Genomic DNA, 23,703 nt, shown 5'->3' with positions numbered 1-23,703 from the left:
CTATGAAATCTGACTCCTTAAATATCAAAAACACATCTAGACGTAGGAAATAAATATAACATCTCCAAGAACAATCTGTAAGTAGACAATGACGAAAAAGTTCACCTACCAGTTTGTGTTAAGCAACAATTCAAATGAGGAGTGTGTTACATAGTGCCAGCCCAAACAATAAATATTATTATAACCTAAGTTTCTTTGCTGGTAGAAGTTTAACATAGACATGTTATTCCATGCATAATGCTCAACCATTTTGTTCTGTTTTGGAGCAGCAGCGCATAAGGAAACAATTGGAAGACGTGCAATTTTCAAAGTAGGAACATATATGATGTTCTTTGTATATTTTTTCACTTATACGAATGCAATGTTAAGAAAAAAATCGATAGGCTTGAAGCCACAGCAAAGAAGAGGAATAAGACGGTAAAGGACCTAATACATACATAGTTGAAGTGAGCTACCAATTGTTAGTTTATAAAACTTGTCCGTCTTCAAAAATTTAAAAGATAAAACTTGTATGTTATTGTACTGTATTTGTATAGCAATAGATATATTTCTCTAAGAAAGGAAGCTGAACATAACCTCATTTAGTATAAATATGGTAGTCACATAATTCTGCAGTTAATATATAATTCTGCAGTTAACAAAAACAACCTCATTTAGTATAAATATTGTATGTTATGTGTGTATTTTTGAAATGCCAACTTGCCGTGATATTCCAAAATTTTGGGAGATATATAAATATAGTTCGATAAAAATAGACCGAAATATTTTAAGGAATTACGAGATGTCTTCTCGTATCCCCCATGCTCCTTGAACCCAGACAGTGCAAGGAGCCACCCTTCTCAGATGCTCGGGCCTTCTTTCCCTGTTCACTCTGCTTCTTGAATTTTTCGGTGGTCCAATACTTCTCTAGATCCACCCATATATGTGGTAGAACCCATGAAGGCTTCTTTTTAACCCTTCGAACGGTGCTGAAGGAATCAGAGTCTCCTACGGCATTTGTACTCCCAATTTTTACAAATTTCACGGTTATACTGGTCCTCCAAGGAACACTTAGTCTACAAATAAAGTAAGTAACGTTAGATGAAAATATTATTAATATAACACTTAAATAGATAAGAATTGTATTAAAACCTTAAATTGGTTGAACATCTGTTGCACGAGACTATCTGGAAAGTCACTCCAAGTCGGATAGGGTGTTAAATACAACGGGGCAAGTATATCAGTGATTATCTTTGTAACATGATTATTAGAAATAAACCTGCAACATTGCAATTACATTAAATAAATAAGAGTAGGTATTATAATTCAGCAAAAATAAAGAAGTAATAAATAAATCTTACCCATTGTCTTCAGGCCTGATGATCATCCTATGGTAATGATCATAACGTACATCATCCGGATCATCATCCTCCAATGAATCTGAAGCATGCGCAGAAGAGGGGGCATCTGGATCAGTGCTACTATCTCAAAGATGAAGTCTAGAAATGCTAGGAGACAAACTCTGTGGAGAGGGAGACGGGGTCCTTGAAGATGTCCGCGATCTACATCCCTGCACAGATCTAGACCCCTGCTCCGATCCAGACCACTACTGCGATCCGGCCGTCTCAAATCTAGATGGATGCGATCTGGCTGGAGATGAAGCAAATAGAGCAAATGACGGGCGTATCACATGGCCCTGTGACTGGTGACTCGATGCACCTATGTAACTATTGGTAGGATCATTAGGAGGAAGCGGGGTATAGCCCTGTGGTGGAGAATTGTGATAATACTGCTGGACGGGTGAATGGTGGGTAGTATAATGAGTAGATGGATGTGGTGGAATAGATCTGTGCCTAGAAGATTGATGCCGACCATCGGCGGTAGAGGGATGAAAGTGTGGAGTGGAAGAAAGAGAGGGTGTAGCACCATTATCATGATCAGTAGGCCTTTTATCCTTCCTAGACCTACCTCGACCCCTACCGGCCATCTGCATAAATTAAAGAAAATGTTAGAATTGAGAATATAAATCTATATAAGTTAAGAACGCTTGAAAAAACTGACATGCTAGTCATCTTCGTCAACGTATCCTTCCTCATCTAAAAATCCTTCCTCTTCACTTATTTCATTTTCATTAGGTGATTCTTCATCCTCATTTTCTATGATTGTTATTTCCTCCATATCAACTTCTTCTAATATGCGTTGAGGATGCTCCAAGTAATTTTCTAACTGATCATCTACCATTTGGTTAACACTTGAGGTATCATTTTGGTAAGCAACATCTAGTACATTCTCTACTTCCACCCTACCAACAGGCTTTGTTTTGATTACAACCAACTAATCAGCCTTATCCCTCCGCAATGGATATGGAGCATAGTACACTTGCCTAACTCTTTCTGCAATTAATAAAGGATCATAGCGATCATACTCCCTCTTTTTATTAACCTCAATTATGTTGTACTGCGAGTGTATATTTGTACCTCTTCTAGGTGTTGGGTCAAACCACTTGCATCGGAAAAGTATGATCTTCTTATATGGCCAACCAGAATATGACAATTCTAGAATCTCTTTGATCACACCACAATAATCATTTTCCCCATCCTGGTTGCCTTCACCACCTTTGACACACACCCCACTATTATTGCTTTTTTTATACTTGGAGCATTCCTCGGTGTGAAATTTGTAACCATTCACACAAAACTTAGACATAGTTATAACCGTAGGTGCAGGTCCCCAAGATATGTCTTGCAAAAATTTATTAACACCGTTGTTTGGATTATTGACCTACATGTAGCGTTAAATAAATCACAAGTGAGCAAGTATATTCACTAGTATGTATAATCACATGTGAGAAAGTATGTAAGATGCACTTACACACTCTTTAAACCATGCCTCAAATGTAGAATATACAGCACCATGACCAAATTGACTCACGAAGTCACTGAGCAACACGTTGAAAATATTTTGTTAGTTGCATCAACCAAATTAAATAGTAGTCCATGTAAATTAATCTTACGTCAACACTTACTTAAGAAAGGGTTGAACTTCTGGACAATTTAGCAACACATGATTTGAAGCTGATTTGTACTCCATACTAGTTAGGCCCCTTTGTGCTCGATCTTTAGAATCTCGGCCTGGTTGATTATGGACATTGGTGGATATAATGGATCAATATCAATTACCACATTGTGTCGATCGGGCCTATTTCTAGCACATGGAACATGACTGTCAAAGTAGTAAGAATAAAAATGGGCAGTTTCCTTTGCAAGATAGGCTTCACATATGGATCCTTCAATCATATTCCTCTGTTTAACAAATCGTTTACACTTGCTGATAGTCCTTCACATTGTCATATTAGATGATAACGTTAAAGAAATTACAAGAATAAATCAAGGTTTGATCATTACCTCTCGAATGGATACATCCACCTAAATTGAATCGGGCCTCCAAGTCGCGCCTCATGTACAAGGTGAATTGGCAGGTGTTCCATCACATCGGAGAAACCACATGGAAAAATCCTCTCCAGCTTATTACTGATAACAGGAATGTTTTGATTCATTTGAAATAGGTTTTCTTCCCTTAATGTGGTAGAACATAAGTCTTTGAAGAACAAACTTATCTTTGTGATGGGTTTCCATATATTTTCAAGCAATCCACAAAATGCAATAGGGATTAAGATTTCAATGAATATATGACAATCATGACTTTTCATATGAGTTAGCTTTCCCTCAACCATATTGGCATGTTTTCCCATGTTCGATGCATAGCCCTCGGGCATCTTTAGTTTTGTAACCCACTCACAAATCTGTTGTCTTTGTTCCAAAGTGAATGTGTAGCTGGCCTTGGGCTTGAACAACTTACCATTGATCCCATACTGCAAATGTAACTCAGGTCGCCTGCAATATTCTTGTAAGTCCAGTCTAGCCTTCGGGTTATCTTTTGTCTTATTCTTATCATCCATCACTGTGTTGAACAAATTGTCAAAAGAGTTCTTCTCAATATGTATGACATCAAGATTATGTCATAGAAGATTATCCTTCCAATATAGCAACTCCTAAAATATGCTCTGTTTTGTCTAGTTATAAGTAACACCATATCCAGGAAATCTAGAAGGTGGGGCCTCGGTAACTTTAGTGAAGTTCTGAACCCTCTCCCAAATTTTCTCACCGAAATAAGTTGGTGGCGGCAAATCATGTTCAACTGTATTCTTTTTGACTGCGTTCTTCATCCTTCTGAACTCATGATCAACTGGCAAGAACTAACGATGACAATCAAACCATGACTGCTTTCGGTCGTGTTTTAAAGTGAACGCTTTACCATTTTCCATGCAGTAAGGACATGCTAACTTTCCGGCAGTTATCCACCCAGACAATATTTCATACGCAGGAAAATCATTAATGGTCCATATTAAGTTAGCACGCAAGTTGAAATTTTGCTTAGTTGATATATCATATGTCTCAACTCCATCATACCACAACTATTTAAGCTCATCAATCAAAGGTTGCAAATATACATCAATCAAACCCTTTGGATTGCGGGGACCGGGAATAACACAATTTAGAAATATATATGAACTACTCTTAAACATTTCAGGCGGAAGATTATACGGAGTAATAAAGACCGGCCAGCATGAATATGGTGTTGCAGAAACAGAAAATGGCGTGAAACCATCAGCACACAAACCCAATCGAACATTCCTCGGTTCACTAGCATAATCCGGATACGTCCTATCAAAATGCTTCCAAGCTTCCCCATCTGAAGGATGACACATAATATCGGGCGGCCTTCTATTTTCATAGTGTCATCTCATATGAGGAGCGGAACTCATCGATGCGTACAACCTCTTTAATCTAGGAATAAAAGGTAAGTAATGCATCGACTTCACAACAGCATTCTTCCCGCTGGAAAGCCGCTTAAAACGAGATTTTTCACAAAATTTACAACTTTCTAAATCTGCATCACCCTTATAATACAACATGCAACCATCTTCACAACAATCAATTCTCATAAACGAGAGTCCTAACTTAGAAACCAATCTTTTAGCCTTATAGAAATCTTCAGGTATGTTGAAATCTGGCTCAACTAGTTCACTCATAAGGCCAATGAAAGAATCCATTCCTGCTTGAGAAATATTGATATCTGATTTGATACATAATAATCTAACCGCAATAGACAACTGAGAGTGCATACTCCCTTGTTTTAGTGGACGACTAGCAGCCTCTAAATGTTCATAAAAATATTTTGCTTCTTCATTAGGAGGTTGTTCAACACTTTCATTGGTTTCAAAATCGAAGTGCATCCCTAGAGCATCCGCAACCATTTCATGGTATCTCGGATGTTGAACATTATTCCCCACCAACCTACTACTTTGACCAACTACATTATGAAATACACCATCAATACCATCAATCTCTCCATGACTAGTCCACACAAAATAATTATCCTTAAACCCTTTTTGATAAAGATGAGTCTTAACATCCTCTGGTCCAAAATAATGCAAACACTTGCACTTCACACAAGGACACCTAATCAACCCTTAAATCCGAAACGGTTCAAGTGACATTGCATGCGTAATAAATTCCTCAACCCCTTCTATAAATTCCTCCCTCAAAAATCGACGATTAGGATAATTCCTATTATACATCCAACTACGATAATCCATCTACATAAAGAACGAATAAATTACGTGTTATATTGATCATAATTCAAATTAATGGTGCAGACAAACAATTAAACAGAAGACAAACACTTTATTTGGTTGGAATATTACATGTCTTTCAACAAAACAATGATAGTTGACACCTGAAAGCAACACAACTTGTATGAGAACGACACAATTAAGCAAATACAAACAGAACAGAGAAAGAAAAAAGTAAATATGAATTTGTTATTAACAAAAGGGTAGTAAGATATGACTTTGTTTATTTGACAAAACACAGTCCTACTAAACTACATATCCATTCAATGAAAATTCTATCCAAATTACACTAACAGACCTTATTTTATTACTTGAAAAAAGAAAATAATTTTCAGCAAAACTCCTGCAGTTTAAAGAGAAGTAAAAGCACAAACATGTACATCAATCTACAATCAATTAATATTTAAAAAAAGAACCTAAGTAATTAACCCCCAGCATAGCTAAATAACCATCAAAAGAAACACAACCGTTGCCAATAAACAGCGCATTTTTTGCAATGCTCTAATTCTATCAATCAATTAAGACCTTATTTGAAATTGATCTTCATGGACTATTTAGGTCCTCATCATAACACTCAACTGTAAATGGTCAAGCATATTTTCCAAGTTGGGTAAATCAGTTAGCTAATACTCTAGTGCAAGTTCTTAGGCATATTTCCTATGTGGGAAGCAGTGAGACGGAACATACATAAACAACAGATCAAAATTTTATTTCAAAAAATAATGAGCAAATGAGCATGTACAAATGACAATGTACTAGGCACCATTACAAAATATAGAAAGAAAGGATTGAACTTTGTAGAGACCTCAATCCTAGCTAGTTCGTGAAAGAGAAATCAGAATAACAAGAGGCTCCGTAAAAGGCCTAACTCGGGTTCCGTTTTTCTCTAGACTGAAACGGCCCAAAACAGATCCGGAAAACGCATCTCTAAAATAGTTAGAGAGGTGGAAGAAAAAGAAAACTTACCGGAGATGGAGAGGAGCCTGAGTACCTACGCTGGCCGCTTGGATTTCCGACGACTATGACGATGGATGCTTAGATGAGTGCCGACGATGATGGTGAAGCCTGTGATTAGCGGCAGAAGCAGAGAGGCGGAGAACGAAAGAAAAAGGAAAATTGTTAAGTTAGGGCTTTTTGCCTGACATTCCATTACTAAAACAAACTTATTTTTTAAAATAATTGTAAAACTTAATGATTAAATTCTAAAACAATTCTCTCACTTATAAATATTATATTGTATAACAGAAATCATAATGCACTATTAATAAAATTCTAACTAACAAATTAGCATGAATCAATATCAAATTTATAATTATTTAGAATCTAACACGTAATTATATAAACCAAAATTAATGACCCATAATTTTTAATTTATAAGCTAATTAATTATCACTGATACACTAATATTACTTAACGATACCACTAATAAACCTCCACTTACATTAATTATCAAACTAAAGATAAACAATCACAAACATTTCTCACAAATATCATTAATACACTTCCATTTAGTGTATAATTATCAATGTATCGGCTAATCAATCACTAACGTTACTTATATAAAGATACCACTAGTTCATTAATTGTTAACGTTACTTAAGGATACCATTAATGCGGTTCGACTTACAATAATTATCAATTTAAGATATAGTAAGATGTATATATATATACTAAGTGTATATTACCCAAGCTCCTCTCCTTATTCCCTTCTATAATAGTAGTAATATATATTATACTATACTATACATTTAGGTAGTGTGATTACGAATTTAGAATAAATCATCGGCAAATCCACTTATGCTTATTGTAATTATCAATTTATATAAGCTAATTGTCACTAATACACTTCTACGTAATAAAATTATCAATTTACGGTCGAATCAAACCTAACATTACTTAAGGATACTACTAAAGGACTTATACTTAGTGTAATGTCAATCTATAAGCTGATTACAACTAATACACTTACTAATTACTATAAGCGACAGAAAAAAGTCTGTCGGTACTGCTGCGTCGGTAAACAACTATTTTTTAGTAGTGTGTATAGTATATATAGTATAGTATAGCATATATATTTATATATTACTTAAGGATACTACTATATCACTAACACACTTCTACGTAATATAATTATCAATTTACGGTCGAATCAAACCTAACATTACTTAAGGATACTACTATATCAAATATATATATAGTATATCGAATATAGCTTATATTTATATATATAAGTTATAGTAAATATTGTTTATTTACATACACAATATAATTAAATTTATATATAAGCATTTTTCCGACCGAATTAGGTTGAAAATATTCAACTATAATTTTTTTGGTTGGTTAATTAAATATATAAAAAAAATTCAAAGTTTCCGACCGAATTCAAAGTTGGAAATATTTTAATAAATAATTATTTATGTACAATTTTGACCAAATATTTGACCACTTTCCGACCGAATTCGGTCGCAAATATTGAGTTATAATTATTTTGGTTTTTTGTCTTGCGCGGGAAACAAAAAATTCAAAAAGAAATTTGGAAATTTTTTAATTAATAATTATTTTTTACATTATATACAAGGTTGACCAAAAATTTGACTAGTTCCCGACCGAATTCGGTCGGAAATTTGGAAATATTTTAATAAATAATTATTTTTTACATTATATACAAGTTTGACCAAATATTTGACAAATTTTCCGACCGAAATCGATCAGAAAGTTTTTTTTGTTGTCAATCACTTTTGTTGTCTTTTGCGACCCAATACTCTTATTTCCGACCGATATCGATCGACAATTCTTGGACGGAAATCACCTGATTTCTAGTAGTGTTACGCGAACCAATTTGAAGAGTTCAAGAAAGAAGTCTTGCTAATCTCCAAACTGCAGCACATGAGCCTCGTTAGAATATCGGCCTATTGCGTTCACGGGAAAGAGAAACTAGTAGTTTATGAGTAAATGGCTAGTAGAAGCTCAGACACTTTGTTGTTTGGTAAGTTGGTTCCAACTATAGTTTCTACAATGACATATTTCTTTATCAACATAATTTACTTTCTATCCTCCTTTTTTAAATAGTTAAAGATCTTCAATTCTCTATTATCAATGTGTAAATTGGAAATGGTAGTGTAATCATATTGTCAGATCCAATTATTATTGAAAGTGACGCCATTTTGACACCTTTCCAAGTATTTGTATGAGTCACTATGTTTGTTTAGTGAGCTGCCACGTTTTCCTTGTTGGGGGAGTTAAACTTTATCCAATAATCAATTAATTAATTGATAATATTCCGCTACTTGGTAATTAATCAATTATCCGCATAATTAAGAATTATCACAAATTACTTAAAGTATTACTCTCTTTTCGCATACCTTATATACCTTACTAGCATGGTCATGTAGTACCTTGTATGACACTAGTCCATAAATATCGGGTATTTTAGCTCGGGCCGTATTTTACCCCCAAAATGTCAAACTTGGACAAAAATTTATTTTCTTTGACTTGCTCCCCCTTTCACCTTCATGAATTTACTAATCACTTGTTTGAAATAGCATAATCCTTATAATCTCCGAATAATCTTTTCCTTGGACTGATGTAAATTACCTTATGACAAATTCCACGTACAATACTACAGGGTGCAACATCATCGTAATGTAGTACTGCGGAATGTGACGTCTCACTTCCGGGCTCTCATTAATTTATTTATGGCGTATTTTCATGTATGAAAATATGGGGCGTAACATGGCTGGTATGGGAGTGGAGGTATTGTGTAAGCTTGGTATTTAAGGAGAGACTTGGTCCTTTGTGCAACCATCACGGCCCCTACGTCCCTTTTCTTGGACACACCACCGGACTGGAAAGCTTTATTCGTAGCTTGCAAGACTTCAAAATTTGTAATCATACTACTTTTAATACTTTCTTCAATTCTTTCACCTAATTTGATAATGTCAGAGAACTTGTGGTTCTCAATCATCATCAGCCGTTCATAGTACTGTAGGTCCTAAGCCCGGACAAAGAACTTGTTCATTTGATCCTCTTCTAAGGCGGGTCTAACCTTAGCAGCTTCGGAACTCCAGCAAGTAGCATACTCACGAAACGTCTCTGTGGGCTTCTTCTTCAAATTTTGGATATAGAACATGTCTGGTGCATTCTCTGTACTAAACCTAAATTTGTCCATAAAGTCATATGCCATGTCTACCCAGCTTGACCACTTCTTGGGATCTTGGCTGATGTACCAAGATAATACATCCTCTTTCAAACTCCTCATGAACAGTTTCATGCGGATCCTTTCATCCTTTCCTACTCCAACCGGCTTGTCGCAATATGTCCTAAAATGGACCCTTGGATCACCCGTACCATCAAACATTTAGAGCTTAAGAGGTTTGTATCCTCTGGCAGATCGATATCAGGATGTATGCAAAGGTCCTCATAGTTCAGCCCCTCGATTCCTTTGCTTCCCTTAACGCCCTAAATCCGGCTGGTCAGTTTCTTAAGTTCCTCGTCCAAGTTCCTAATAAGCAGATCTTTTTCATCAGGCTCAGGTGTGCATGGGATAGATTGGGTGGAGTGTGACATGGTCTCCACGTAGATAGGAATGTTATGGTGGCTTGGTGTATGAGTGTGAAAATGGTCGTTTGTGGAGTTCTGAGGTTCTGGGATGAGTAGTGGAGTGTTATTTGGGGTATGGAAGGTGTTACATTGTTTATTTGATGGAGCAGCGTGGTGGTGAGGTACGGGATAATTCTGTTGTTTGGGGATATTTTGAAGAGGTGTAGGGTTTTGAACATTAAGGAAGTTGATATCTGGGGTATTAAGGGAAAATGACAGGTTTGCCAGACTCCAAACCTGATCGAGCTCTTCCTAGAATTTCAACAATTTCTGTTCAAGTTGTGACACATTCTCGTTAGGAACCCCGAATACCCTGGCCATCAGTTGCCTCTACCCGTTCAGTTGTGTTCTCCTTCTTTATATTATTTAGATCTTACATTTTATTCTTACCTTTGCCTTTAATGGGACTAAGAGGAGTAGTGGGTGGAGGGCCCTGAATCTTGTGAAAAAAGATGATGATGCCAGAGTGCATGAACTAACCTTTGGGGAGGGGAATAATAACAAAATAAAACAAAAGGTAACCAAGTCAGTGAGGATTATAAAAAGTATTGCAATATTTAAACACATAGTGCGAGAATGTAAAGTGTGTCCTAATTTGGGAACCTCTTTGTGCCCGAGGTCGGCCTAGCGACAAATTGATTCGGAGAACTTAGAATGCTAAATGCCTCATTTTATTGATAAAAATAGATGAATCCCAAAACGGCATTAAATAAGCAAGAAATAAAAGTCACTAATGGTCATTGGCCTTATTATATTCATAAAGTGAAAAAGTAAATTCCTATCTACTTGGTCCCAGAAAGACCTTCCACTGACTCGGTATCCTTGGCTCCTTCGAACATCTTCCCCAATTCGTGAAGTCCTAGCAACAGGTATGCTCTGGCTAGATGTCCGCCTTCAGTCCCTTCAGCCTTTTGACAGTCATCAACCATTTTGAGAAATTTCTCCTCTAGTTCTACTATGCCTCGCTCCAAGTATCTTAGTCTTTTGCTATCACTGATAGACATGTCTTTCCACTCCTCAATCAACTTCTTGTTGGACTCTTGTATCTCGCGGTGTTCGCACTCGCATTCACGGATCCTTTTGCGCAGTTGGTTGTACTTGACCTGTGCCTTGGCCTTTTTATCTATAATCCTGTGACCTCGAAAAACCCTGGCTGGCCCAGACCATCATGATTGTCTTCCAACCAACCAGAATATAAAGAGTTACAACCGACATGATATCTATCTGGCTCGATGGTGTCTTTCCCCATTACGATCTTGCAGTGCCACATTTGTTGAGCTTGGCACTTGTGGGGACTATCATCATTTTGGAAATCAGCTCGATGATGGCTCATCTTGTCGACCCTGGGTATGACCTTCTTCCTACCTGCTTGCCTCATAACTCGAAGGTGGATCTCTAGATTGGGCGATGAACTCCTCTGTCGGAAACCACTCGAACATCCATTGAACCTACCCTTCAGTTAGATTATCAAAGAGCTCAACCCATCCTTTGGCATTCTTAGGTTGAGCGAACATGTCAGGGATGTAATTCATTCTCTTTGGATGGTGGAAAGCGATGTGATCATCCCAAGCCCTTCGCTGAATTTCTTGTCGGTATGCGCCCTTTTGGAGATGTTCCATGAGCCAAAGCTGAAGTAGTAGATTGCAGCCTTCGAAGTGTCTTGCTCCTCGTTGACACTTCTCTAAGGCTCGGTATATGTCTGCGATGATCATGGGAATAATGTTGAATGTCTACCCACCAATCCCCTCCATTAGGGTCTTGTTTACCATAGCCAGCCTAGTATGGATTCTCCCTTTCTTCATTGGAAACACGATCAGACCCAGGAACCAAAACATAAAGATGAATACCCTATGATGGATATGTCCCAAGGACGTGATGGAAAACTTGTAATAGTAGGTACGATATGATTTGTTGTAATCGTACCTTTCATACAGGTAGTCAAAAGGGATGTACGATTCCTTAAGGCATACTAATTCTGCATTCTTCTTCAAACCCATCATTTTTAGAAAACCCTTGCCTGCGCGGTTCTTAGGCATTAGCAAACCTGTAGTTTCCCACACTAGATCGGCCAGTCCTCCTATCTCCTCTAGCAGAGGTGTCATTTCGATGTCCCCAAAGAGAAACACGGCCCTTTCACAATCCCAAAATATGGTAGCATTTTTCTATTATCATGTTGTTAGGCTGGATCTCCAAGAGGGATGGTAGATTGCCCAGATATTTTCTGATGAGGGTTTTGTCACTAGAATGTAAATCTTCCCACCAACTTAGCAATCTTGGGTAGATATTGGTGACCATGCCGAATATGAGGACCTCGTGCTCATATTTCTGCAAGACAAACAAGGTTAGGCCCTTACCCCCACCAGACTCGACTATTTACTATCAAGAATTAGCATGAAGCATTTAGTTCTCCAAATAAATGCACAGAACGTGATGATGTCCGTTTGCATTTATGGAAACCCAGTGGACTTTTGGACAAGGTTATCTTAAAGGATCGTTATGTGGACAACATAACTGACCCGGCTAAGTTTGACCATGATGCATGCACAAATTTAAACAGAATAAGGTTTCTATGGGGTTTTAGACTGGTACCCTTGAGCGGACAACTCAAGGGGGAGGCACGGAACTGTCGACTGCACCGCTGATCGACTAGTTTTACCGCAAATATGCCTTTCCGAATTTAGGGGATAATGATATAGGAAGGACGCAACCACTCATCAAGCGTTGCTATAGTATTTGTTTGGCATGAGTAGAGTATGATGTTGAGCATGATTATGTAATAATTAAAAGCATGTATTTGCACGTTAAGGAAGCGATAAATGCAGCAGTTTTATAATTAAAGCAGTTATTTGCCACCTAACAATTTTTAAGGTGCATTAGGGCACCTATAGGGTTCATTCCTAACTACTTTTTGGTAACCAGAGACATGGTAAGGGCTTGAAATTATCCTAAGGGGATAGGCACCCCTCAGGATCTACTAGTGTGGTTCCCGGCCAAACAGTTTTTATCAATTTGTACAATTAGAAAATAAACAAGTATGACTCAAATAGTAGGGGATTTAAATTTAAGAACACAGATGTTTGAAAAGCAATTAATGATAAGCAAGAGTTTAAAGGAATTACAATCTAAGCACATTTGTGAATGTAAAGGAGGGGGGTGTCCTAGGTTTGTTTATAATATGGATCACATAAATGCAATACCCGGTATGACACTCCTCAAAGAAGGGCTACACGTGGTATTAACGTATCGGTCATCATATCCATATCTACCCTTTCCCGCCCTATGGAGGTGATTAAAGCGAGGGTTGGTCTCGACCCCTATTGCATGCTATTACACGTCCCTTCCTATCAGTCCTAGAGGAATTTAAGACTCCTATCCTATAAAGGGAGGGGGGTTCTAGGCAGACCCTCAGGTTTAAAGGCAAAATACTAGGTGACAAATAAGAACACATATGACTGCATTTAGGAGGGGAAAACACATAAAACAAATAGAAGGCTCAGATATACCTCCACGAGTAATGCACATAGATAGCATGACTCATGCACAATTAAGGTCCACATTCAGATCCTATGCATGGTATCTATGTGACAACAGCAGAACCAGATTTATTACATGACTCAAAAAAGAAGTCCGAATCAGGCTTGCCTACTAATTTTAACAGTTGATAATTAAGCAGCATAGAGAAGCATGTTTCCAGTTTTGACAAAATTAGCACCTAAGGCTTGCCTAGGTGTAAAACAATATTCTAGTTATCATGGTTACTTAGAGAAGACTGCTGAAAACATGTTGTTCTAAATGTTAAGAACTTCAAAATTATTACCAACTGGGTTAATCTGTTTTTTTATAATTAAACTAGAGATGCCTAAGCGGATGTGAATGCAATTCCAAAGGTATGATATCTAATGCACAACAATGCAGAGTGTTGTATATACAGGAGCTGAGCAGGATTTTAAATGCATAAGTATTACATACTTTCAGAATTTGCAGAAGATATGGAAATGACCTGTTTATTAGAGTTGTTTTTATCCTAAGGCGGGATCTTTAAGTGTACATGGTAGCGCATGACATAATGGTAAAGTGCTAATTATTAGTAGATTTTAACACATGATTTTGTAAGGATGCACATACTGAAATAATAAACATAAGACCTAAGAGCATGATTTCTAATGCATGTATGAATTCTAAGCATGATTTTTATTGCACAATTAGGAATATAAACCTAATAACATGTTTTCTACCCTTAACAGCTATATCATGCATATTTACCCCACCCCTTTTCACTAGCCACCCCAATATCTGTTCACAATAGGTTATTACAGACCAATACTGAAATGAATTACATAAGTAGAAATGAAAAATAAGAAGTTACACTATAGAGAGCCTGATTAAGACTTCCTCCCCGAGTTATGTAATCGATCACCTGAAGTGCCAAGATTGTTTCATAGCCATTCTCATATTCGGGTGTGTCAGAGTTCCCTATGGACCTTAAGGGATCCCGAGCAGTGCTCACACCCAGATTTTATAGCCAAGACAAAGTAAGTGCAGTGTGGAAAGGCCAGCTTTTATGTGTCCAAGTTCAGAGGGAGCTCAAGGGTCCCAAGGCAAGGCTCACACAAAAGGGGCAGAACCTAGTGGCCTAAGAGTATATAAGAGAGCGCTTGACATAGATTTTAAAAGATTTGAGTTGAAAATAGTTTTGAAACAACATGTTTGAAATAAGTTTGCAAAATAACAGAAGAGTTGCTTAGGGAAAATCGATTTTGAAAGGAGAAGGGAATAGGAGAAACAACAACTTGGAACAAGCCAGCACACACAGAACAAGTTCAAAGAATAGTATCATTTCAACATTCACAAGCAGGGAAGTAAGGGGTTGGGCACATAGAGAGCTCAAATCAGAAACAAATAGACATGGATGAGAAGAGAAACATATAGACCAGTAAGTACAAAGAACAAGTAGGAACTGATTGGCCTCCAGAATACAAACTACTACTTCAAAGTGCTAACAAGGGAATCATTCTTGAAATTAGAATAGTAATAGGCAATAAGACATAGACACAGGGTATGGGAGTAGTCATGCTGAGGGCACGAGTCAATTACACACAATTAGTCACGCCACTTAGTGTTAGCCAAGCACATTTAGGAGTCTATGATACTGACATGACCTACTAGTTGAGGAAAATAAACAAGAACTCTAGTAGACATGCTGATTACACACTTGAACAAGATAGGGCAAAACTTAAGCATGCTGAATAAAGTAGTAAACAAGAAGGGCAATTAAATACATAAGCCATTAAATTAGTGCAGAAGGAGACATGGATTAACAGACATAGAGCACATAGAGTTGAGTTTCAGAATTGAACTAGGAACATACCAGTCAAGGAAGCAAAGTGCAGAAAGTAAAGCAAGTAGAGTTCCATAGTCTAGTCTTGACTTTCAACTAGCTAGACAAGCAGTTAGCACAAGTAGCACAGAGAGAAGAGAGAGTTTTTGTGTGTGTGTGTGTGTGTTTTAACTAATTGTTCATGTTTTAATACTGTAGAAGAGTGTCCTTTATATAGTAGTTTGAAAATTTGTTAAACTAGGCAAGAATCAATTCTTCAGTAATTATAGAACTCAGTATCAAAAAATTGGTTCGAATCTCCCTTTTATTAAGGGAGTTCGTGTAAATGGTAAAGAGTAGGTGACAAGTAAGTAAAGAAATCATACACGGCTGGAGTATAACAAATAAGGAAAGATTTCAAAATAGTACCACTATAGAAAAGGTAATTAAGGTCAGGTTCAAAAAGTTTTCAAACTAAGGAAACAATCAGCAAGAATTAAGTAGCAATGCAAACAAGGCAAGAGAGAGCTAATTAAGGCAAGCAACTAATCAAATCAAGTAGAAAGGTAGAAGTCGGGGGTTTCAAAGGAAAATGTTCAAATCACACCAAGTAATAAGGAATTTAGAATCAATTAAAGAGAAAGTTATGCAAAAGAGTCAACATGTTTAACATATAAATAGAGCAAGATGTGGGTAGTCAAGAATTGGTACACAACTCCAACAGAACATGAAGATCAAACGATACTGAATCAGTGAGAAAGATGCAAGTCTTGATGAGAACAGTCAAGATGAGCACAAACACATAGAATTGGTGTAAGTATAGGCTAAGAAACTCAGTAGAAGCATATCAAGGCAAGGCAGTCACAAGAAATTACAAGAACTCAAAAAAAACATGAGGATCAGTAAGTCATGCTAATACACAGAAAACAAATGAAGAACCCTAAAAATTAGGGTTTTTGACATAGGCTAGCTAGGGTCAAGGAAGAACTTAGCAAAATCAGTCAAAACACATAGACGTAGGTAATTAAGCACTTAAAACCAGAAAGCGTTTCGAAGAAAAAGATTTTCAGAAACCCTAGTTTAGGAAGATGACAAGCCACTCAAAAATTAAGAGATTTTCCATAAAAACAAGTAAAAAATAAGTTCGATCCTTCTCAAATCTGTACAGATCTAAGAAGTTTAACAGACGAAATTAGGTTTTTTAATAAAATAACTCGAATAGAGGATAAAACTTAAACAAACGTTTTAAACATACAAAAATCAAAAGAAATAAGCATTTTGAAAAGGTATTTAGGAACCCTAGTTCGAAGATGAAGAGTTACTTTAGAAAAATCAGAAAAACCTTTGAGGAAAATAATAAAAGTTCATAATATACATAGATCTAAGACAGATCTAAAGGAAAATCAAAAAATCTTAAGAGTTAAGATTTCAGAGAACCCAGAGAAGATGAGAAAACCTTAAAGTGTTACCGGTTTTAGCCGGAAAAGTCATAGATCTTACTCGAATGGCTTGAGGCGGCCGGAAAAATGGCATGAAGGACCATGGGTAGGAGTTGAACCGCTCCAGGTTCACCTGAGGACCTTAGGGTAGTGTCTAACCGGCATGGGGTGAAGCAGGGGCCAGGAGATGATGAGAGGCCATGGTTTCCGGCGAGGGATGTGGTCGTAGAAGGTGGACCAGGTCCATCGGAGAGGCGGGAAGAGGAGAAGGTTCTAGAGAGAACCAGAAATAGAGAGAGGGAGATAGAGAGACCAGTTGAGAGAGAATGAGAGGGGGAAAATGAGAGACTGGGGAGGGGGGTAGTCATTAGGGTTTAATATGGTATGGGGGGAACTGGACCATTGATTGGAATTGATCAACAGTCCAGTTTGGACCAGGGATTAGGTAGGGTATGGTTTGGGTTTGGGCTTGGTTCAGGCGGGTTATTTAATTGGGTTCGGGGTCCGGTTGGATTTATGATAGAATTTAAATAGGGAGTGGCTAATTGTTAAATACCCAATTAAAATTAGATAAATAATTAATAAAAATAGCTAATAATTAGATAAAAATGAAATTAAAGCTAAATAGGTAAAATTAAGGTAATTAACTAATATTAAAAATATAAAATGACTGATTATTGAATTAAATCTTTCTTTCTCTAGATGCGATGAACAGTAGCGACGCAACAGTTCACCGGCCATAACTCCATATTCCGGCAGTGGAAATTCACCAAATTGGTATCAAAAGAAGCATCTTCTCATTGCGCACAATTCCCAATTGCTTTTATCCTCAAATCCATAGCCATCTACTACAAATCTGAAGATAAATGTAGTAGGTACTGTAGCGCAAAATTTTACTGTTTTTATGCTTCAGTTCTCGTTTTCTCTTTACCAACAACAATGGGCAGTTAAGCAGCTATGAACGTGCATCTATCTCCCACACATTTAGTTGTGGGCGAACAACCTCTAGCAGCTGTAAAGAGTGACTAAACCAATGACATACAACATACGTATGCTGCTCAATTGTCCCAACAAAAGGCAGCTGCTACTTTGAATCAAAAATTATTGAAACCAATTGAAATTATTCATGTCCCAACAATCAAGTTTTCAATGGAGGAAAGGATGGAATTCGCAAAAGAAGAAGGTTTACATCAAGCTATTGTAGTGAAGCTCTCTCCAAATGCACCAGATCTAATAACATTAAGAAATGTACTGCCGAAACTGTTCGGAATCAAAGGACCATCTTTGATTGGTCAACTCGCACCTCGACAATTGCTTATCAGAGTGGATCAACATGAAGACTTCGTTAATTCACTTGCGAGGTAAGTTAACTACTTCAAATACAATGGTAAGGAGCATCAAATCTGAATATTTCCATGGTCCCTTGATTTTAAGGTAAATGAAGAAACGACGAAAGCAGTGGTCTGGATTTCATTGCCTAATCTGCCAACAGAGCTTTTTGCAATGAAGGCTTTGTTGTCAATAGCTTCAGTTGTCGGAAAGCCTATAGCCATAGACAAAGCTACCCAGACTAAGTCGCGTCCTAGTGCTGCAAGAGTTAAAGTGATTCTTGATTTAATGGACAAATTACCTGAGAAGTTGCGTTTGCAATTTGTGGATAAACAAACGGGCAAGATTGTTGAATTCTTTCAAGATTTTGTTTATGATAACTTACCATTGTATTGTAATTGTTGTAAACATCAAGGACATGATGAAAAAACATGTCGCAGATTAAATAAAAATACAACAAGGAACGTGCAAGGTCATGAAGAAACTGTTGATATTGATCGTGTAATGCCTGCTGAAGTTTTGGCTTTGGGTGAGGAGATGAGTAAGGTGGAAAATTATAAGGGGACGCCAGGGATTATTTAATTGCTAAGTTGCAGCAAAAAACTAATGCATCAATTCATGCCGATATTCCAGTTTATCGATCTCTAGCTAGAGTTTCCAATGTAGTGAATTTAGTTAGGGAAGCAGTGCTGATGAAGGAGATTGGTCAGGTTGTTAGTGCTGGAAATGTTGATGAAGGAGCAGTATTTAATGGTGGTGTAATAGTTCCAGTTGAAGCAGCCTTATACAGGATTCTGAGGAGTTGCAAGTAGATGTGCATGCTGTTAAAGATCCCAAGGATAATCGTGTTGCACCTGGGCAATTTCTACAGGAATTAACAAAACCTGTTGCTGCAATTTCTACAAGGGTCCCTAATACTAAAGCTGTTGCTCTTGAAGCAGCTGTCCAAACACCTAGTATAGATGTTGCTGGTGTTAGAGGATCTGGTGTTAAAGAGGTTGGGCAATCTTGTAATGGCCAACGGCAGGAAAAGGATCAACAAGTAACACAAGCAGAAATTAAAAAAAATGAAGCTAATAAAGGAGGAGAGACAACTGATTGTGGAGCTTTGAAACCTACTGTTATTCTGAAACATACTGTTGATCCAGCAGTAACTGATCCCAAGTTTAAAAGTGCTGGGCAGTTGGAGGTAGTTGCTGCACAAAACTCTGATACTCAGGGTGTGCAAAATGCAAAAGCTGGAGATTGGTCTGTGGTGCATCGATCACATCCATCTCCAAACAAAGCTACAACTGATCTCGTTCATAATAATGCAGCAGTAGCAGGGGTTGAGGTTCCTGTCATAGCTGGCGATTCTATAAGGTCTGGCTCAGAGCAACTTCATGGTAAAACTGGGCACCAAACACTGAATGCAAATGCAGGTCAGGTATTTCTTTCATCAAGCACGACTGGTGCACCTAATACTCAATAGCAATTTTCATAAAATCAAAACAATTGGACCGTGGTGAGTAAATCACCTAGCAAGAAGCAAACTCGAGCTCTTCAAAATCAGATTATACCATCAACAGTCATTGGAGTCACGAACTATTTTGATGCATTGGTCAATGAGGGTGATGAGACAAAATCAGTTGGTGGAAAAACAAGAGTTACATGCAATGTAATTCAGCAAAAAAATGCAAAGGACTTAGCTGCTAGACTTGGGACTGCAACAGATAAATATCACTTTGATGAGCAAAGTCAAGTACGTGATGATCCAACAACAACAATGCACATTTCCAATACAGAACTAGAGAAAATGGTAGAGAATGCCCATGCAGCTATGATGATCAACACAACTCCAAAATATGGGCAGCCACAAGCTCGAGGCAGTAACACACAACAGCAAAAGTCCAAGAACACAGGTGAACGACTCATTACTTCGAAGGACATTGTTCCTGTTGATGCGAAAAATGTAGAGGCACACAACTCCAATGCACCTACATTGCACTTCTCCAATCCACAGGTTGAACAAATCATTAAAGATGTTCAAAAAGAAATGATGATGAACAATCCCATGGTCAAACAACCTTTGGTCACCTTAAACAAATCTGTTTTTGAGGTTCCTTCGCAGTCAATGGAATCTTGTGGAGGGGTTGAAGGTGAAATTAGGCTACTTATGTTATCAATGGGGAATAACAATGAAGTTACACAATGAAATTTGAGGTTGATGGCTATCAAGTCCAAACTTTGGCTAGATCAACGGGATGATGATGATGAAGAGGATTGGGGAGATGGTTTTGCTGGTTATTCATAAGAAGAAGCTGATCGTGAGGCTAATCATGATAGTGCAGGTGAGGAGATTGATTCCTTAGCGATGGTAAAATCTGAAAGAATGCCAGCAGCAAGTCCAATAAGCAATTTGAACTCCAATGCTCCTGCTTTCATTCCCAAAAATCCTTCATCTCCAGCTATTCAAAATGCAGTAGCTGGAACACCTACAACTACTGTGCAATAGCAGCAAGTTATTCCCAACACTTCAAATGTTACTCATACTGCTGCTACTCATCTACGTGATCGAGAAGTCACAACAACAAATTCTGGACAGAACCAAATTGTTACAACCATCCCAAATATTTCAGAGGAGGAAAGAAGACTCTTGGATGCAATGGTGAGTTCTAATCCCTTAAATCCTGTAAATCCTACTACTTCTAGCACTGGAATGTTGAGTAAGAGCAGGAAAAAATTGCAAAAAATAGAACAACATCAAAGCAAGACAATGGTGACAAATACACAAGGTCAATCTGCATTGGAGACAATTGTTATCGACCAAAATGTTCCACAACCTATGCACCTGGGGAGAGGCATGTATGAAGACGGAGAGGAAGAAGCAATGTTACAACAGTGTAGAGCAGAGGCAGCAAGAAAAGGGGATATATCACCAATGCATAGTGGCAAAGGTAAGCGGACTCATACACGGAAAATTAGTTGGGACGACAAAGTTAGTGATTTTTTAAATGTTAGGCGACCTCCAATGAGAGTTGCCAAACAAAAGAAGGCCGCCCCAACTACATCTACAAAGTCCAATCGTTCAAAAAAGAAATCATGAATTTTGAATACATCTTGAAGAATTGGGATTGTGATGAAAAAGAGTTACAAATTGAAGAAATTACAAGTTCGGACAAGAAGGGACAACATTTTAATTCCTTCTTCATTTTATTCTACCATTATATTAGTATTCTCATTTGTAATATCATCACAGAGTATGCTATAAACTTTGTGATGATCATTGAATATTTGGTACTTTCCAGTTCTTATTTTTTACATGCATGTTAGTAGGTGAGGCTATTTAAAGCCTCAATATGATTAGTACGGTAAGGTTTAGCCCGATTTGAGTTGCCTTGGTCCTATGCCTTTGGAAAAATATCCACACGGCTATGAGATTATATGCCCTTGTGAGACTTTGCCGGCATCTACACCATGAATCCTCTACATGAGGCTGCCATCATAAGGCAATGTGAGGCGCAGAGGAGTGATTATATAGCCAAGGCATATGGTAATAATATCAGTGCTACTGTCCCCCTTATTTGTACTTTTCCTAATTGTTGTATTTTTATTTTCTTTTATTAATAAAAAAGTAGCCCTAGGCGATTGCCTAGTGGATTGCCAAAAACAAAAATAGCATAAAGTGTACAATTAGGCTATAATTGCAATAATTTTGCAATTATATCCAAACAATGCCAAATTGGCTAATTTGTGAAATAATTAAATCCTAATAGGATTAATAATGATATATTGAGCTAAGAAATATTTTGAAATTACTTGTAATGTAATTTATGAAGAATTATTGAATATAAAGTACTGAATAAATTAGAAAATAAATTGATAATAATATGGAAAATTTTGGAAATATACCAATTATTATAAAAAGTGATTTTGAAGGTATATATGCAAATTTAAAATAGTTTGAGGAAAAATTGGGTATCAACATGCTCCCCAGCTCAAAATATGACCAAATGAGCAAACCTTCGATATTAAGTATTCTTGCCTAGCTGTTCTGCCTCGTATTATATGACAGACAATCCTGAAACTTGCTTTTTATGCCTCCAATGTATTTCTTGTAAGATTTTAGTCAAGTTAGGCTTTTGAATCACTCGATTTGACCTTATAATGAAGGAGATATATTAGTTTCAATACTTGAAAATAGTGCAGATTTTTAAATACGAAGTTAGTGACAATTTCATAATAAATCTGAAAAATCTAGCAACCCAATTCTTAGTAAAATGACCATAAAATCCTAATACAATGCCCAAATGCAACGATTCTTTTTGCTATAGCTCCGTAATTATGATACGAATCTAATGCTTCAATCAAAACAAAAATTAGAGCTTATTTGTTTAATGTGGTACCAGTTATGCTAGAAGAAACAACGTCGAAACATAAGAAAAACGAGCGCAACACAACCTAAACCTATCTGAAACTCACCCGAGCCTCTCGAGACCCCGTACGAACATACCAACAAGTCCCATAACATAACACAAACCTACTCAAGGCCTCAAATCAAGCATAACAACATCGAAACGACGAAACACATCTCAAATAAAACTTAATAAACTTTCAACTTCCAAAAACTCGCGCCGAAATATATCAAATTAACTCGGAATAAACTCAAATTTTGTACACAAGTCCTAATTCATCATACGGAGCTACTCGTGCCCCCAAACTACTGAGCAATGTGCAAATGTTTAAAACGACCGTTCGGATCGTTACAATATGATTATGTTCTGGACTACTGTTTTAAATGTATGCACCAAGGTCATTCTGAAGATGCATGTTATTTATGGAGATATAAGGCTCAAATTTTAAAAGGGAACCTCTCAATAAGAATCAAACCAGCACGGCACCAGATATCACACATAAAAAGGAATAACCAATAATTAACAAGAGTAATATTAATCGTACAGTCAAGTTCACACCTTGCTAAGGAGGCCCATGTTATCAAGGAACCTCTCCTTGCTAAAGAAAATTCTATGGTTCAAGCTAAGCCTACGGCCAAAACCAGAAATGTTAACAGGCACAAAATGCAGAAGAGTCATGATAGATGCTCATGACTGGTGACATCCCGATGCCGGGCTGTATTAGCTTTAAATTCCACAAATTGTACTGTTCACTGCTTATTTTGGGATTTTATCATGTTTCAGACTTAATACTTATTATTCCAATTGCTTAAAAATCGAAATGGGAATGTGTCGGCTGACTTTGTCTTTGCGAGAGGTGCCATCACGATCGGGTTCGGGTTTAGGGTCGTGACAGAAGGTATTAAATTTTCTTAAATAGAATTTATTTTCAAGTTCTTTCTCATCTCAAGT

At 37.2% G+C, this 23,703-nt stretch overlaps 1 protein-coding gene across 4 annotated transcripts; it reads right to left on the bottom strand.

Annotated features, from left to right (window-relative positions):
- Window positions 1-583: 583 nt before the first annotated feature.
- LOC107770216 (uncharacterized) lies at window positions 584-6,824 on the bottom strand. Of its 4 annotated transcripts, XM_075222567.1 has the most exons (8): window positions 6,641-6,824; window positions 3,384-5,638; window positions 3,005-3,110; window positions 2,851-2,917; window positions 2,457-2,760; window positions 1,341-1,966; window positions 1,132-1,258; window positions 584-1,055 (listed from the first exon to the last, which is right to left on the bottom strand). In XM_075222567.1, the coding sequence occupies exons 2-6, from the start codon at window positions 3,436-3,438 to the stop codon at window positions 1,956-1,958; spliced, it is 543 nt and encodes a 180-aa protein (XP_075078668.1). In that variant the 5' UTR covers window positions 3,439-5,638; window positions 6,641-6,824; the 3' UTR covers window positions 584-1,055; window positions 1,132-1,258; window positions 1,341-1,955. The 4 variants fall into 4 exon arrangements, 2 of the variants coding, with proteins under 2 accessions (XP_075078668.1, XP_075078667.1); XR_012695347.1 differs by lacking the exon at window positions 2,457-2,760 and having other exon boundaries at window positions 3,005-3,281; window positions 6,641-6,823; XM_075222566.1 differs by lacking the exon at window positions 2,457-2,760 and having other exon boundaries at window positions 6,641-6,816.
- Window positions 6,825-23,703: the final 16,879 nt, after the last annotated feature.

The sequence above is a fragment of the Nicotiana tabacum genome, chromosome 10 (genome assembly GCF_000715075.1).
Source record: "Nicotiana tabacum cultivar K326 chromosome 10, ASM71507v2, whole genome shotgun sequence".
Taxonomy (NCBI): domain Eukaryota; kingdom Viridiplantae; phylum Streptophyta; class Magnoliopsida; order Solanales; family Solanaceae; genus Nicotiana; species Nicotiana tabacum.
This window is presented reverse-complemented; position numbering and strand designations above follow the sequence as displayed.